This window comes from Anomaloglossus baeobatrachus, chromosome 1 (genome assembly GCF_048569485.1).
Source record: "Anomaloglossus baeobatrachus isolate aAnoBae1 chromosome 1, aAnoBae1.hap1, whole genome shotgun sequence".
NCBI lineage: Eukaryota > Metazoa > Chordata > Amphibia > Anura > Aromobatidae > Anomaloglossus > Anomaloglossus baeobatrachus.
Window position 1 is genome coordinate 797,511,446 of NC_134353.1, and position 18,006 is coordinate 797,529,451.

Sequence of the window (18,006 nt, forward strand, 5' to 3'; positions counted from 1 at the left end):
CGCAGAATTCTGATGGAAAAACGTCCCTTGAGACAACAAGTCTGGTCGGTCTGGTAGTGCCCACGGTTGGCCTACCGCGAGGTGCGATAGATCCGGGTACCACGACCTCCTTGGCCAGTCTGGAGCGACGAGGATGGCGCGGCGGCAGTCGGACCCGATCTTGCGCAGCACTCTGGGCAACAGAGCCAGAGGTGGAAACACATAAGGAAGCGGGAACTGCGACCAATCTTGAACTAAGGCGTCTGCCGCCAGAGCTCGGTGATCGTGAGACCGTGCCATGAAAGCTGGGACCTTGTTGTTGTGCCGGGACGCCATTAGGTCGACGTCCGGCATCCCCCAGCGGCGACAGATCTCTTGAAGCACGTCCGGGTGAAGAGACCATTCCCCTGCGTCCATACCCTGGCGACTGAGGAAGTCTGCTTCCCAGTTGTCCACGCCTGGGATGTGAACTGCGGATATGGTGGAGGCCGTGGCTTCCACCCATGTCAGAATCCGCCGGACTTCCTGGAAGGCTTGCCGACTGCGAATTCCTCCTTGGTGGTTGATGTATGCCACCGCTGTGGAGTTGTCCGACTGAATACGGATCTGCTTGCCTTCCAGCCACTGCTGGAAGGCTGGTAGGGCAAGATACACTGCTCTGATCTCCAGAACGTTGATCTGAAGAGTGGACTCTTGCTGAGTCCACGTACCTTGAGCCCTGTGGTGGAGAAAGACTGCTCCCCACCCTGACAGACTCGCATCTGTCGTCACTACCGCCCAGGATGGGGGTAGGAAGGATTTCCCTTTCGACAATGAGGTGGGAAGCAGCCACCATCGAAGAGAATCCTTGGCCGCCTGAGAGAGAGAGAGACGTTGCTGTCGAGGGACTTCGACCTCCCGTCCCATTGGCGGAGAATGTCCCATTGTAGTGGACGCAGATGAAACTGCGCGAAAGGGACTGCCTCTATTGCTGCCACCGTCTTCCCTAGGAAGTGCATGAGGCGTCTCAAGGGGTGTGACTGACCTGAAGGAGAGATTGCACCCCTGTCTGCAATGAACTCTATCTGACAAGCGGAAGCTTCACTACCGCTGAGAGAGTATGAAACTCCATGCCAAGATATGTTATCGACTGGGTCAGGGTTAGATTCGACTTGGAAAAGTTGATGATCCACCCGAAACCCTGGAGAGTCTCCAGCGCCACGTTCAGGCTGTGTTGGCATGCCTCTTGAGAAGGCGCCTTGACCAGCAGATCGTCTAAGTAAGGGATCACGGAGTGTCCCTGAGAGTGTAGGATTGCAACTACAGCTGCCATGACTTTGGTGAAGACCCGTGGGGCTGTCGCCAGACCAAAAGGCAGGGCTACGAACTGAAGGTGTTCGTCTCTTATAACGAAGCGTAGAAAACGCTGATGCTCTGGAGCAATCGGTACGTGGAGATAAGCATCCTTGATGTCTATCGATGCTAGGAAATCTCCTTGAGACATTGCGGCGATGACGGGTCGGAGGGATTCCATCCGGAACCGTCTGGTTCTCACGTGGTTGTTGAGAAGTTTTAGGTCCAGAACGGGACGGAAAGACCCGTCCTTTTTTGGTACCACAAACAAATTGGAGTAAAAACCGTGACCTTGCTCTTGAAGAGGAACAGGGATCACCACTCCTTCCGCCTTTAGAGTGCACACCACCTGCCGGAGAGCATCGGCTCGGTCGGGAGGCGGAGACGTTCTGAAGAATCGAGTTGGAGGACGAGAATGAACTCTATCCTGTACCCGTGAGACAGAATGTCTCGCACCCAACGGTCTTGGACCTGTGGCAGCCAAATGTCGCCAAAGCGGGAGAGCCTGCCACCGACCGAGGATGCGGAGGGAGGAGGCCGGAAGTCATGAGGAAGCCGCCTTGGTAGCGGGTCTTCCGGCTGTCTTTTTTGGGCGTGACTGAGCCCGCCAAGAATCTGAACTCCTCTGATCCTTTTGAGTCCTTTTGGACGAGGAGAATTGGGACCTGCCCGAACCTCGAAAGGACCGAAACCCCGACTGTCCCCTCCTCTGTTGGGGTTTGTTTTGTCTGGGCTGAGGTAAGGATGAATCCTTACCCTTGGACTGTTTAACGATTTCATCCAAGCGTTCACCAAACAGCCGGTCACCCGAAAATGGCAAACAGGTTAAACATTTTTTGGAAGCAGAATCTGCTTTCCCTTCCCTTAACCACAAGGCTCTGCGTAAAACCACGGAGTAGGCAGATGCCACTGCCGTACGGCTCGTAGAGTCCAGGACAGCATTAATCGCGTAAGACGCAAATGCAGACATTTGAGAGGTTAAGGATGCCACCTGCGGAACAGATGTACGTGTGACCGTGTCAATCTGTGCAAGACCAGCTGAAATAGCTTGGAGTGCCCATACGGCTGCGAATGCTGGAGCAAACGACGCGCCGATAGCCTCATAGATGGATTTCAACCAGAGCTCCATCTGTCTGTCAGTGGCATCTTTAAGTGCAGCCCCATCCTCCACTGCAACCATGGATCTAGCCGCAAGCCTGGAGATAGGGGGATCCACCTTGGGACACTGGGTCCAGCTCTTGACCACGTCAGGAGGAAAGGGATAACGTGTATCCTTAAGCCGTTTGGAGAAACGCTTATCTGGATAAGCGTGGTGTTTCTGGACTGACTCTCTAAAGTCAGAATGGTCCAGAAAAGTACTTAATTTCCGCTTGGGAAATCTGAAATGGAATTTCTCCTGCTGTGAAGCTGACTCCTCCACTTGAGGAGCTGGGGGAGAAATATCCAACATTTTATTGATGGACGCGATAAGATTGTTCACTATGGCGTCACCATCAGGAGTATCTAGATTGAGAGCGGTCTCAGGATCAGAATCCTGATCAGCTATTTCCGTCTCATCACACAGAGAATCCTCCTGCTGAGAGCCTGACCAGTGAGATGATGTAGAGGGCCCTCATAGCGAGCTCTTTTAGGCTGTCTGGGACTGTCGTCCGTGTCAGAGCCATCACCCTGGGATGCGTGGGACACCCCCGGAGCTGTTCCAACTGAGGGGGGCCAGGGAGCAATGAATCAACAGTGCCCATGGTTTGAGTTACTGGTCTAGACTGCAAAGTTTCTAGAATCTGAGACATAGTCACAGATAATCTAGCCGCAAAAATTGCAAACTCTGTCCCCGTCACCTGGACAGTATTCACAGGTGGATCTCTCTGGGACACCTCCAGCAGAGGCCCTGGCCGAGCAGGGAGCACAGGGACCGGACACCGCACACAATGGGGGTCAGTGGAACCTGCCTGTAGAACAGCCTCACAAGCGGTGCAAGGAGCATAAAAAGCCTGTGCCTTGGCACCCCTGTTTTTTGCGGACGACATGCTATATTCTCCTCCAGGAGGGTATATAGCCAAGAATCACCAGCGACTTAGTGCAATGTATAGCATGCATGCATAAAAATACAAATGAACACTTTCACTAGTGGGGTCAGCACCGGAGGGTGCCGCTTACCGCCCGCTAAGAGCGAGTGTGTAGTCGCCAGAATCCCGTGCCTGGGTGTCCCAGAACTTGTCTCCCCTTTCCAGCTCAGCCTGCACATCAGGAATGGCTGCCGGCGTTATGTGAAGAGGGGCGGACCGTGGGCGTGCCTCAGACCAAGAGCGGGAAACTGGCTTCCCACTGTGCTCAATGTGAGGGCTGGAATATGTAAAGCAGATTCCAGCCCTCGGCGCTGACTTTCTGTATCGCGTCCCGCCCTTCCCCTGACTGGCAGGCCTGGGGGCGGGAACGAAACGGAACTAGGCCGCAAAAGCCGGGGACTCTAGTAAAAAGCGCGGCCGACAAATCTGCACGGCCAGCGCGGATGTCCCCGGCGCACCACAAGTCCCAGCCGCGTCGCAGTAAAAACTGTCAGCAGGGGCCGGCGCGGCAGTTCCCCACACACTAACTCCCTTAGCAAGCTGTGGAAGTGTGGCACAAGCGCAGCAGCGCTATTGTCCCCGGCGCACCAACACACCCAGCAATGCTGCAGTGTGTGCGCGGTCTGTACGGGGACACAGAGTACCTTGGCGTAGCAGGGCCCTGTCCCTGACGAAACTCCGCTCCATATCCAGCAGATTCCCCAGGGGCTGTGGACGGAGCACGGTCTCTGTGCCTGGATGGGGAAGGATGCAGCATGTGGGCTCCAGCCTCTGTACCCGCAATGGGTACCTCAACCTTAACAAACACCGCCGACACAAAGTGGGGTGAGAAGGGAGCATGCTGGGGGCCCAAGTATGGGCTCTCTTTTCTTCCAACCGACATAGTCAGCAGCTGCTGCTGACTAAAACAGTGGAGCTATGCGTGGATGTCTGACCTCCTTCGCACAAAGCTTGAAAACTGAGGAACCCGTGATCCCACGGGGGGTGTATAGGCAGAAGGGGAGGGGCCTTACACTTTTAAGTGTAATGCTTTGTGTGGCCTCCGGAGGCAGTAGCTATACACCCAATTGTCTGGGTCTCCCAATTAGGAGCGACAAAGAAAAATATAACAATGGGTAAGCTTGCCAATGTATGTAAAGCGCTATGGAATTAATGGCACTATATTAGTGAATAAATATTATTACATATTATAGCTTTAAAGTCATTCCTTATTAATTCATACTTGATATTTCCTCACCTCGACACGATGATGGCTCTTGTAAAGCATTACTCGGCAGCCTGGCAGGTCCTGAGAAGATTGCAATGGCGGCAGGTGTAACCACTGAGCAGCATCTAATATTAGAAATTCTGTGAGCTCGGGTCATCTCGTCATAGATCAGCCAGTCTGTGGGCAATGATTGGATAGCAGCAGCCTGACCATTTTCTGGTGGAATCTGCTTGGATAAAATAAAATAAAGCTTAAATTTAATCATATATGCATGAAATAACAAGAGAGGTAAACGGACTGCTTATATCCAGTGCATAAATAAAATAAGGATACACATATTACACACACATACATATACACATACATACATATTATCATATATATATATATATTGTGAGGTAGTGTGGTCGGCTGCGCGGCAGGAGACACGGGATCCAGGCACCAAGGGTCACAGCACACGGTTTATTGCACAAACCAAAAAGTCCAATACAGTACACACTTGTTTCTCCGGCAGAGACTCAGGGAGTTGTGTTCACTCCCTCACACACTAAGAGCCCACGCCCATGTTCCTGTTTCCTTTTAACCCTCCTTTCAGCCTGTAGGGAAACAGGATTAACCCTGGAGTGGCGTTGCTTACTATACATGGAGGGAGCACAACCGGGGCGAGACGTACCGGCCGTCATGGACCAGCCCGGTCACAGTCTCACATACCCCCCCCCCTCAGTTCAAGCGCGCGTTGTTGAACTCCCGCCAGCAAACACAGGCCGCGGGACAAGGCATCGGCGTTGCCCTGCAACCTACCGGCCCGGTGTTCAACCGTAAAACAGAAGTTCTGCAGAGAAAGGAATCACCGGGTAACCCGGGCATTCCGTTCCTTGGCGGACCGCATCCAGACCAGCGGAGAGTGATCAGTCACCAAGCGAAACTGCCGTCCCAGCAGGTAATAGCGTAGGGACTCCAAGGCCCACTTAATCGCCAGGCACTCCTTCTCCACTACGCTATAATTCCGCTCGGGAGGGGTGAGCTTCCTACTCAAGAAGGTGACGGGGTGTTCCTCCCCCTGAACCACCTGAGACAGCACTGCCCCCAGGCCGACCTCAGAGGCGTCAGTCTGTACTAAAAACTCCTTCCGGAAATCAGGGTTGACAAGAACGGGCTGTCCGCACAGAACCCCCTTCAAGGCCCGGAAGGAGTCCTCGGCCTGCGGAGTCCAGCGCACCATGACGGACTTCTTGCCTTTGAGAAGGTCCGTCAAGGGGGCCGAATAGTCCCGCAAAATTCTTTACAAACCTCCTGTAGTACCCCACAATACCCAGGAAAGCCCTAACCTGCTTCGTGGTCAGGGGTCTAGGCCACTTCTGGATCGCCTCAACTTTGTTAATTTGGGGCTTAATCACTCCTTGGCCTATTACGTAGCCCAAGTAGCGGGCTTCCGTGAGTCCCAACGCACATTTCTTGGGATTGGCTGTCAATCCGGCTGTTCGGAGCGCGTTCACCACCGCTTGTACCTGGTCCAAGTGGGTCTGCCACTCGGAGCTGTAAATAATGATGTCATCAAGGTACGCTGATGCATACGCCTGGTGGGGTTCCAGCACCAAGTCCATCAACCTCTGGAACGTGGCTGGAGCGCCGTGTAACCCAAAAGGCAAGAAAACATAGTGGAAGAGACCCTCCGGCGAAACAAACGCGGTTTTCTCCTTTGCGGACTCAGTCAGTGGCACCTGCCAGTACCCCTTGGTCAGGTCGAGCGTGGTGAAGTACCGCGCCTGTCCCAGCCTATCAACCAGCTCATCCACCCGGGGCATGGGGTAGAGATCGAACTTGGATATTTCGTTCAATCTCCTAAAGTCATTGCAAAACCTTAAGGAGCCATCGGATTTTGGTATTAGGACAATGGGACTAGCCCATTCACTCCGGGATTTTTCGATGACCCCTAGGCGTAGCATTGTCTTCACTTCTTCTGATATGGCTTGTCTTCGAGCCTCCGGTACCCGGTATGACTTCAGGCGTACCTTCAGGTGAGGCTCGGTGACAATATCATGTCGTATCAGACTTGTCCTACCAGGCAGCTCGGAGAAGACATCGGGGTTCTGCTGAACCAGCCGTCTGGCCTCTCGCCTCTGTTGCTTGGTGAGGGCTTCTCCAATCCTTACTTCCGGTTCGTCCTCTCCTGAGGTCGCTGCAGCAGGGGTTGAACGACCCGAAGAGAAGAAAGATGGGGAAAAATCAACCATCAGGCTTTCCCGTTCCTGCCAAGGTTTTAACAGGTTGACATGGTATATTTGTTCTGGTTTCCACCTACCGGGCTGCAATACCTTATAGTTGACCACCCCGCTTCTTTCCTTTATCTCGTAGGGGCCTTGCCACTGAGCCAGTAATTTACTCTCCGCCGTGGGGATTAATACCAACACCCGATCTCCGGGTTTAAAGGTGCGCACGGTGGCTTGTCTATTGTAGCGGCCGCTTTGCGCGGCCTGAGCCTCCTGTAAATGCTCCTTCACAATTGGCATGACCGCGCTTATGCGGTTCTGCATTCCTAAAATGTGTTCAATCACACTTTTATGGGGGGTGGGCTCCTGCTCCCATTTTTCCTTTGCCAGGTCCAACAATCCCCGGGGATGTCGCCCGTATAACAACTCAAAAGGCGAAAACCCCGTGGATGCCTGTGGCACCTCTCGGATGGCAAACATCAGATAGGGAAGCATCATATCCCAGTCTTTCCCGTCTTTGGAAATCACCCTTTTGAGCATGGATTTCAGGGTTTTATTGAAACGTTCCACTAAACCGTCCGTTTGAGGATGATACACAGACGTACGCAACTGCTTGATCTGGAGTAGCCGGCATAGCTCTTTGGTCACTTTAGACATGAATGGGGTCCCCTGATCTGTAAGGATCTCCTTGGGCAACCCCACCCGGCAGAACACAGCAAACAACTCCCGAGCTATAAGCTTTGCTGCAGTATGTCTGAGAGGTATCGCCTCTGGATACCGGGTGGCATAGTCAACGATCACTAGGATGTGTTGGTGCTCTCGAGCGGACTTTACGAGGGGCCCCACCAGATCCATCCCTATCCGTTCAAAAGGGACTTCTATAATGGGTAACGGTACCAACGGACTGCGAAAGTGGGCCAGGGGTGCGGTAAGCTGACACTCCGGGCAGGTTTCACAGAACCGTTTTACCTCCCCAAAGACCCCGGGCCAATAGAACCTTTGCAATATTCGCTCCTGCGTTTTCTTGACCCCTAGGTGGCCACTCATCAGGTGTTTATGAGCCAAGTCGAGGACCCGCCGGCGATACGGCTGGGGCACCACCAACTGCTCTACCCCCACGCCCCGTATTTCATCTACCCGGTAGAGTAAATCCTGCTTAAGAGCGAAATGGGGGTACCTTACCTGGGCACCGGGCAGCTGTGCCACCCCGTCAACCACTGTCACCCGACTCCGGGCATGTATTAATGTAGGGTCCTGGAGTTGGGCTGTCCCAAACGTATCCGGGGACGCCTCCAACTCCGGGATGGGCTCGACCATCTCAGCCTCTCCTGCCAATACCTCTAGGGGCGACCTATCGGGTTCACATTCTGTCCCTATAATGGGGACCCCTACAGCAGGCGTCCCGGATTCGGGATTGTCGGGCTCAGGTCCCGGACTGTCCAATACCTGAAGGGACTTAGGAGGCCCCTTCCATAGAGTCCAAAAATACGGCAGATCCCTTCCTAGGATCACGTCATAGGGAAGAGAGTTCATAAGTCCCACCTCATGTTGCACCTGCCCGCAGGGTGCTGTGATGGTGACGACCCCCGTGGGATAGTCTCGGCGGTCCCCATGTATGCAAACCACCCCCACGGTACGTCCTGTGGCCTTTATGTTAGCCCTTAGGGTTGATCGCACAAGGGTCACTAAGCTTCCGGAATCCAACAAGCCTGTAACCGGACGTCCATTCACCTGTATTTGGCACAAGTGGGGCTCAGTCTCCGGGGAGACAAGGTCCGCGGTATACACCGCCTGAGCATACATTGAACCCCGCCGGGTAACCCCACAATCCATGGGCTCCGTGGTGAGTGGACACTGAGCTTCCATATGTCCCACCCGCTGGCACCGCCAACATCTAATAGGGAAGGATACCCCCTTGACGAGTTGTCGTTTAGGGTACATGGCCTTCCGGACCTCAGGGACGGCGGGCGCGGCCTCAGAAGGGACGGTAGCGGACTCCCGCACCGGTGTCAGCGGTGGGTCCTTGGCCCGAGGCTTGGAGGGGCCGGACCGACGGGCGGCACGCAAAGTCTCAGTGTCCCGTATCAAGTCCTGCGTAGCCACATGCCGCTCCACCAGGCACACTAATTGGCCCAGGGTACTTGGGTCGCCCTGTCCTACCCACCGTTGAATGGTGACGGGTAAAGTGCGCGCAAAGCGATCAACCACTACCCTTTCCACCATTTGCGCCGGGCTCAGAATGTCAGGCTGCAACCACTTCTTTACCAGATGCAACAAGTCATAGGCCTGGGAGCGTACGGGTTTGACTTCCTCATAGAACCACTGATTTACCCGCTGAGCCCGTACATAGGTATTCACCCCCAACCGAGCAAGTATTTCGGCTTTCAGGGTCGCATAGTCTATGGCGTCCTCGGTACAGAGGTCCAGGTATGCTTTTTGGGGCTCCCCCGTCAGATAGGGCGACAATACCTCAGCCCACTGGGGGGTCGGCAGCTTTTCCCGCTCGGCCACCCGCTCAAACACCGCCAGGAACGCTTCCACATCATCCCCTGGGGTCATCTTTTGCAACACTTGTCTCACCGTTTTCCGGACGCTGCCGTCGTCACCCGGTCCCGGGGTTGTTGCTGCCGGTCCGGCACGGATCGACTTGGCCAGTAGAACCATCTGTTCTTGGTGCCTTTGTTCCTGCAATTGCAAGGCTTGCTGCTGACGTGCATTGGCCTGAACCAGCTGCTTTAGTATGTCCTCCATGGCGTCGCCGGGTTTGGGCTGTAGTATAGCCACTTGAATCCAGGACATGTGCCACCGGGTCACCAGGAATGGAAGCTACACCTCACCGGGCTGGCATGCCCGCATTCTCCACCAAATGTGAGGTAGCGTGGTCGGCTGCGCGGCAGAAGACACGGGATCCAGGCACCAAGGGTCACAGCACACGGTTTATTGCACAAACCAAAAAGTCCAATACAGTACACACTTGTTTCTCCGGCAGAGACTCAGGGAGTTGTGTTCACTCCCTCACACACTAAGAGCCCACGCCCATGTTCCTGTTTCCTTTTAACCCTCCTTTCAGCCTGTAGGGAAACAGGATTAACCCTGGAGTGGAGTTGCTTACTATACATGGAGGGAGCACAACCGGGGCGAGACGTACCGGCCGTCATGGACCAGCCCGGTCACAGTCTCACAATATATATATATATACATATATATATACACACATATACAGTGGTACCTCGCTTAACGAGTAACTCTCTTACCGAGAATTTCGCTTAACAAGCAAAGCTTTCTGTAAATTTGTAACCCGGTTTACGAGAAAGCTTTACTGTGCGAGCGAAATTCTCACCGCACACACTTCCGGTTTCGTACATCCACCAGACTCTGACCCGCACTTGCAGTCCACACAAACACACATGTACACAAACACACATGTTCACACACACACACACACACACACATACAGTACTGTACTATGCTCACCTTACCTTCCGTTCCACCGCCGGCCTCATAGTTCTTGTAGTTCCCGGGTACATCGCGGCGAACTACAAGTACCATGAGGCCGGCAGTGGAACGGAAGGTAAGGTGAGCATATAATATCTGTACCTTACATTTCATCGCCGGCCTCCTGGGTCCTGTAGTGCGCTGCTCCGCTCCATGCATCGGCATCCATAGCAACGAAGCAGGAACTTCCTGGTTCCTGTCACCGCTTGTCAAAGGCAGCGCGCTGGCCAATCAGAGGCAAGCGGCTCTGCCTTTGACGTCAGCGCTCTGGCAGGAAGTTCCGCCCTCGTTGTTATGGTTACCTGATACACGGCCCGCACCGGAGAACAGCAAGTCCCAGGAGACCGGCGATGGAACGGAATGTAAGGTGAGCATATAATATGTGCATGTGTTTGTGTGTGTTTGTTTGAGTTTGTACATGTTTGTGTGCGTTTGTACATGTGTGGAATGATAGAATAGGGGACCAGGATGGGACATTTAACACATTATGGAACGGATCGTCAGCATTGCAATGATCTCCTATGGGAAACCTTGCTCTGCTGAACGAGTACCTTGATTAACAAGCACAGTCCCAGAACGGATTGTTCTCGTTAAGCAAGGTTCCACTGTATTATATATATATATATATATATATATATATATATATATATATATATATATATATATATATATATATATATATATATATATACATATACACATACACTAGCTGTACTACCCAGCTTCGCCCGGGATAATAACTGCTGTTAACAAAATAGAATGTATTAACAAAAATATATTCTGCAAACAAAAAACACAAAACAAACAGAAATGTATTTATTAAAAGGCAAAAATTAAGCTAATAGAAGCATTTCACAACATATATTTCAACACCACAGATATTCCACACAGATTTAACTAAATTGGCCAAGTAATGTGCTCGGTCTGTCTCTTTCCCCGGTCTGTCTCTTTCCCCATCTATCTTTGTCTGTCTCTCTTGCTGTCTCCTCCTTCCCTGTCTGCCTGTCTCTGTCCCTATCTGCGTCTCTGACTGTCTCTTTCTCCATCTATCTCTTTCCCTGTCTGTCTATCTATCTCTTTCCCTTTCTGTCTATCTATCTCTTCCCTGTCTATCTCTTTCCCTGTCTGTCTCTTTCCCTCTCTTTCCCTGTCTGCCTCTTTCTCCCTCTTTCCCTGTCTGCCTCTTTCCCTCTCTTTCCCTGTCTGCCTCTTTCTCCCTCTTTCCCTGTCTGCCTCTTTCCCTCTCTTTCCCTGTCTGTCTCTTTCCCTCTCTTTCCCTGTCTGTCTCTTTCCCTCTCTTTCCCTGTCTGTCTCTTTCCCTCTCTTTCCCTGTCTGTCTCTTTCCCTCTCTGTCTCTTTCCCTCTCTTTCCCTGTCTGTCTCTTTCCCTCTCTTTCCCTGTCTGTCTCTTTCCCTGTCTGTCTCTAGCTGTACTACCCGGCTTCGTCCGGGTGAATAACTGTTGTTAACAAGAATACAAGAATGTATTAACATTCCCGGGATAGAATGTATAAATAGAATGTATTAACGCCCGAGAAGGTAACTGTTTCTCTGTTTCTCTCCCATTCTCTGTCTGTCTCCCCCTCTGTATCTCTCTCTCTCTGTCTGTCTCTTTCCCTGTCTGTCTCTTTCCCTGTCTGTCTCTTTCCCTGTCTGTCTCTTTCCCTGTCTGTCTCTTTCCCTGTCTGTCTCTTTCCCTGTCTGTCTCTTTCCCTGTCTGTCTCTTTCCCTGTCTGCCTCTTTCCCTGTCTGCCTCTTTCCCTCTCTTTCCCTGTCTGCCTCTTTCCCTCTCTTTCCCTGTCTGTCTCTTTACCTCTCTTTCCCTATCTGTCTCTGTCCCTCTCTTTCCCTGTCTGTCTCTTTCCCTCTTTCCCTATCTGTCTCTGTCCCTCTCTTTCCCTGTCTGTCTCTTTCCCTCTTTCCCTATCTGTCTCTTTCCCTCTCTTTCCCTGTCTGTCTCTTTCCCTCTCTTTCCCTGTCTGTCTCTTTCCCTCTCTTTCCCTGTCTGTCTCTTTCCCTATCTTTCCCTGTCTGTCTCTTTCCCTGTCTGTCTCTTTCCCTCTCTTTCCCTGTCTGTCTCTTTCCCTCTCTTTCCCTGTCTGTCTCTTTCCCTCTCTTTCCCTGTCTGTCTCTTTCCCTCTCTTTCCCTGTCTATCTCTAGCTGTACTACCCGGCTTCGTCCGGGTTAATAACTGTTGTTAACAAGAATACAAGAATGTATTAACATTCCCGGGATAGAATGTATAAATAGAATGTATTAACGCCCGGGAAGGTAACTGTTTCTCTGTTTCTCTCCCATTCTCTGTCTGTCTCCCCCTCTGTATCTCTCTCTCTCTCTCTCTTTCCCGGTCTGTCTCTTTCCCGGTCTGTCTCTTTCCCGGTCTGTCTCTTTCCCGGTCTGTCTCTTTCCCGGTCTGTCTCTTTCCCGGTCTGTCTCTTTCCCGGTCTGTCTCTTTCCCGGTCTGTCTCTTTCCCTCTCTTTCCCTGTGTCTGTCTCTTTGTCTGTCTTCGTCTGTCTCTTACCCTGTATGTCTCTTTCCCTTTCTTTCCCTGTCTGTCTGTTTCCCTGTGTCTGTCTCTGTCTCTTTGTCTGTGTCTGTCTCTTTCCCTGTCAGTCTGTCTCTTTGTCTGTGTCTGTCTCTTTGTGTCTGTCTCTTACCCTGTCTATGTCTGTTTCTCACCCTGTCTGTCTGCCTCTTTACCTGTCTGTGTCTGTCTCTTTCCCTGGCTGCATTGTGACACGCCAACATTCCATATAAGGACGTGGCTGCGCAATCTTCTGAAGTTCTAGCTGCACCGTGGCACCCAGCTCCATTCGCTATAATGGAGGCAGTTTTTTTGGCGAATAACTGTAAAGCGCGGGGTTAAAATTTCCCCTCAAAACAGCCTATGACGCTCTCGGGGTCCAGAAGTGTGAGTGTGCAAAATGTTGTGGCTGTAGCTGCGACGGTGCAGATGCCAATCCCGGACATACACACATACATACACACATTCAGCTTTATATATTAGATATACATACATATATACACATACTGTATATATAAAACAACATACATACTATAAATTATATATACACATTGGATAGATAGATATCTGTCTCTATCTATATATATATATATATATATATATATATACATACACACATATATACACACACACACACACATATATATATACATGGTGTGTATATATATATATATTTTATTTTTATCTTTTTTTTTACGTAAATAAAACACATTTCTGTTCACTTAGAGCAAGAACAGAACTAGCCCACAAATTGCAATGTCCTGTGACTGAAAGACAATCATCTGATATCCGTGATATTAAACTATCGACTTTACCTTCTTGTATTGTGCTTGGCTTAGAACTGAAGTAGGATGGAAGCGCACGCGCTTCTCCTTATTGCTGGTGAGCAGCATATTCTCCCGGTCTACATGAATCAGGTTTGGATACATGCCAGCAACAAGGGCAGCTTTTACTACAGCCCAATTCTCAGAGTTTGTATTCACGTCTCTTATGTCGCCAGCTCCACGAGCCCTAACAAACCCTGCAAGAGACAAGCCACGTATTCAGAGAAACTGCAATCACATTATTCTTAATGTTACACTTAAGACATAACTACCTGAAGCCCTCAACTGCCCAAGAAGTTGAGTTCTCATGCCAATGATAATTTCCATTGTAGCCTGAGACAAAAAATTCTTCTCACAGAAAGCCCTCTCCCATCCATCACTTCGAGCCTTCTGCCAAGCCTGTAAAACATTAGTGCATTTACTTTTCGCATGTAAGAAGGATATCTAAAAAGGTTAGTAACTAGTGAATCAGTCACCAGGTTTTTGTGAGCAAATGTAGAAACAAAGATCCTTATTTCAGTGATATTTCACTTACTAGGCTACTTGTAGTAGTTTTGATAAAAATCACTGTATTATCAGTAGGAAATTATCACTAGAAACTAGTAAACCTACTGTTAGTCTTCCATATTCATGAGCTGTGTATAACTCACCACTGATTTTCAGCTGTCTGTGTATACTGCGTATAGGCAGAAAGCTACCAATCAGTGGTATGGATGAGGTTATACACAGCTCAGTATTTAGAGAGCTGGTTAATCTGCAGAAGAGAAAAACGTTTTAAATCATAACTGCAGCAACCAGCAAAGTAAGAGATGCATCATGGAATCAGGGTCTTTGCCTCTACATCATACTGCTCTCGGGTGGGTCAGCAAAAACCTGGTGAAAGATTCCCTAAGTAAAACAAGAAAATGATAAAGAAATAAATGATACAAAATTGAGTTAATTCTGTACCTGAAAAGCCCTAAGCAAAGCCATATGATCGCTAAATGTCCCCGCTGTAAACCGCTTCCTGCACAGCATAGCAGCACGTTTTTGGGAAGCCTGAGTTGGCAAGACAAATGGATCTCGATATGCTAAAGTGCAAGCAATAGTAAGGATTGGGTCCAAGCACTTTAACACCACTGCACATAGCACCATTTTTCCAAGATGAGGTTCCACTGGTAAGTCAGCCAGGTGATAACCAAGTTCAGTCAGATCCTCCCAGGCGTCCATGGCATCAACCGTCTGGAACACAATTCAATAAAATCTAAACCATTAAAAACAGATATACAAAAACAAACAGCTTTATAAGAAACCTCAAACATTTACATGTGCTCTAAAGGGAGTTAGTCACACCCAAAAAATTCAAATTAACCTACTTACACATTCATGTAGGCGACTAAGCCCCACAAAAAATGATACCTGTTGTACAGATTTCGCTAATTCCTTTTTAAGTAAAAAATGCTTTACTGCATATGTAAATGAGGGGTCCTCAGTGCACTGTTGGCGTGGCCAAGGGCTCAGTGCCTTGTTGCACCCCCATTTAAAATCCTCTGGTCTTCCCTCATGTTGATAAGACAGCGCTTATTTTAGAGCCTTGCCTGAATTGAATCCTGAGCTCTGCACACACCGACACTGCAAGAGCCAGGAGAACGCACAGTGTCAGTGTGGGCAGATCCATTCGCATCCCCTTCTCCCATCAGTATCAGCCATTGCAGAATCTGCGTGATTCCGTGTGCAGTGAGCGGCTGCTGGAAACAGGCGACATAAATCACGCCAAAAGCCAAAACCCAAAACCGAAAGCCTTGCTGTCTGAGTCACTTTGTTTTTAAACTTTCGTTTTTAAAATTTTATTTTAACAGTCATAACATTTTTATTTATTACATGGCCGTTTTAAGGCTTGCTTTTAAATAATTATTTTTTTAGACACCATTCACTTTACCATAACATTATGTCCTGAAGAAAGGAAAAAAAAACAAAAAACGGAATAAAAATTAATCTGTAAGCCTCCATGAGGTTTTTAAAGCACTGTGGAATTAATGGGGCTATATAAGTAATATATATATATATATATATATATATATATATATATATATATAAATGTTTTTGCTTACAAGGCATTCTATGTGTGCTGAAAATGACTCTCCAGGTCAGTATGATAAAAAGAAAAATCACAACTTTACTTTGTGTGTCACCATTTTCTGAGAACCTTAACTTTTTTTTATTTTTATTATTGGGGTTTTTTTTGCCTTCCTCTGGATCAACATGTTAGGCTACGGGTTGAACTAGATGGACTTAGGCGGGCTTTGCACGTTGCGACATCGCAAGCCGATGCTGCGATGTCGCACGCGATAGTCCCCGCCCCCGTCGCAGGTACGATATCTTGTGATAGCTGGCGGGCGTAGCGAAAATTATCGCTACGCCAGCTTTACATGCACTCACCTGCCCTGCGACCGTCGCTCTGGCCGGCGACCCGCCTCCTTCCTAAGGGGGCGGGTCGTGCGGCGTCATAGCGACGTCACACGGCAGGCGGCCAATAGGGGTTAAATTGACAATGCCGAATATGCCTTTTGTCATTTTACTGATCTTAACAAATTTTTTTTATTGCTTTTTTACATATTTTGTATCTGATTTTCACATTAGATACTGCTGTATACATTATATAGGGTACACTGTATATACATCAGATATGAGGCATATTTAGGCAAAAAAAAGTTAAGTTCCTTTAACAACAATATAAGAACAATATATAAAACATGTGAGTACAATATATTTATTGGAGAAAGTAAAGCAATCTGCATGATGGATACTTACATCACATTTTACTCACCTTTAGCATCTGCACTGCGTTGCGAACAATTAAAGCTGGTGGTGGCTCCGGAGCTTTCATTAAGAAATCAGCAATCGGACAGTTTATTGGCGCCAACAATTTTGTATGCAAGCAAAGCTCCTTTGAATAAAAAAAATGTACATAGGTTACTATGGTAGAAGGTCGGTCAAACTATTTTACAAGTATCTGTAGGTTCATACTGCATGTCATCTATTCAGTTACAGTCTGTGTTGTTACCTAGAGCTGCATTCACAATTCTGCTTCTCAATGTTATTAAGAACCATGAACAAGCTTGTTCACAGACATTTCTGACAGAATAGCTAAGCTTTGATAATGCCATTGGAGAGCTAGTATCTTCAAATACCTAAAAGGGTAAGATCTTATGAAACAATTCTGTTGGGGAAAATGCTGCAATGCAACTAACAGCTATTCAAGTTCCAGTGTTGATGTTCTCCATCATATGTGCATGGGATTTCTATAACCGTCATGCACAACGCTTGTACTATAAACTACTGTGGGAGACCCAGACGAAAGATAGTCAGTGTTTGCCCCCACATAACAATATCCTAAAGGGCCTGGTGTAAGGACTATATCCTTGATTCATTAAGGCTAGTGTTAGTGCAGGGATAAGATGCCCCAAATTCATTAATAGATGGAAGCCGTATAATGGGCTGAAGTAATATTTTTGCAGTTTTGCGGATTTTAACAGGAGGGTGTAGAAACGCCCAGTCTCGCCCCAGCTCCGCCTGCTTCAAAGTGACGTAAAAATGGCAAAAGTAACAAAGTTATTTGCACAATTTTGCTTTGCGACTTTTGAAAGCGTTTTATGCCAGTCTTCTGGTGTAAGTACTTTGCTGAATCGGGACCTAAATTTTTCCGACTGCAATAATCACTGAACAAGCTCAGTGCAGACATTGAGCAGGGTGGGAATTTTAGGATTTCTAGCACTGAAATGTATTGTTTTATTAGAACATTTATCCATGACTTGTGTACAGAAGGGGGACTCTTACGTGAAGGGGCATTCGCAGTAGTTCAGGGGTCTGGAACTCCAACATATTCTGAAAACGAAGTCTGCTGAACAGGCGGAAACAGACACCAGGACGGCAGCGACCGGCCCTGAAACACATTGGATCATAAACCCGATCAGTGCACATGCTAGCAATCTCATGATTTACAGCCTGATCAAGCTGTAATCTATCCTGAAAGAGGAAGCATACATATTAGTAATCCTATATATTACACATATAATCCATACTCACGCAGGCATGTGTGACATTCAGAACACATCACTGCTGCTGGGGTATAAGTGTCAATTGATTTCTATACATTCTCAGATGTTTATACACATTTATTGGACATCCCTAGATGACCAAATTAAAGGAGTAACGTCATTTTTCAATAAAACCAATCTTTATTTAAACATATATTTTTAAAAAAGTATTTTAGCAAAAAGGTACCGTATAGAAGAGAGTGTCTCTCTTCTATACGGTACCTTTTTGCTAAAATACTTTTTTAAAAATATATGTTTAAATAAAGATTGGTTTTATTGAAAAATGGCGTTA

At 48.7% G+C, this 18,006-nt stretch overlaps 1 protein-coding gene across 6 annotated transcripts in view; it reads right to left on the bottom strand.

Moving 5' to 3' along the window:
• YTHDC2 (YTH N6-methyladenosine RNA binding protein C2) overlaps window positions 1-18,006 on the bottom strand; it is a 276,916-nt gene that overhangs the window by 93,863 nt on the left and 165,047 nt on the right. For 4 of the 6 annotated variants that reach the window (XM_075325002.1, XM_075325004.1, XM_075325000.1 and 1 more), the window contains exons 19-24: window positions 17,455-17,560; window positions 16,445-16,564; window positions 14,587-14,859; window positions 13,911-14,037; window positions 13,630-13,835; window positions 4,615-4,813 (exon numbers count right to left, since the gene is read on the bottom strand). In XM_075325002.1, the coding sequence (XP_075181117.1) occupies window positions 4,615-4,813; window positions 13,630-13,835; window positions 13,911-14,037; window positions 14,587-14,859; window positions 16,445-16,564; window positions 17,455-17,560 (1,031 nt within the window). The remainder of the gene's footprint in view (window positions 1-4,614; window positions 4,814-13,629; window positions 13,836-13,910; window positions 14,038-14,586; window positions 14,860-16,444; window positions 16,565-17,454; window positions 17,561-18,006) is intronic. The other 2 variants (XM_075325005.1, XM_075325003.1) reach the window with 1 other exon arrangement.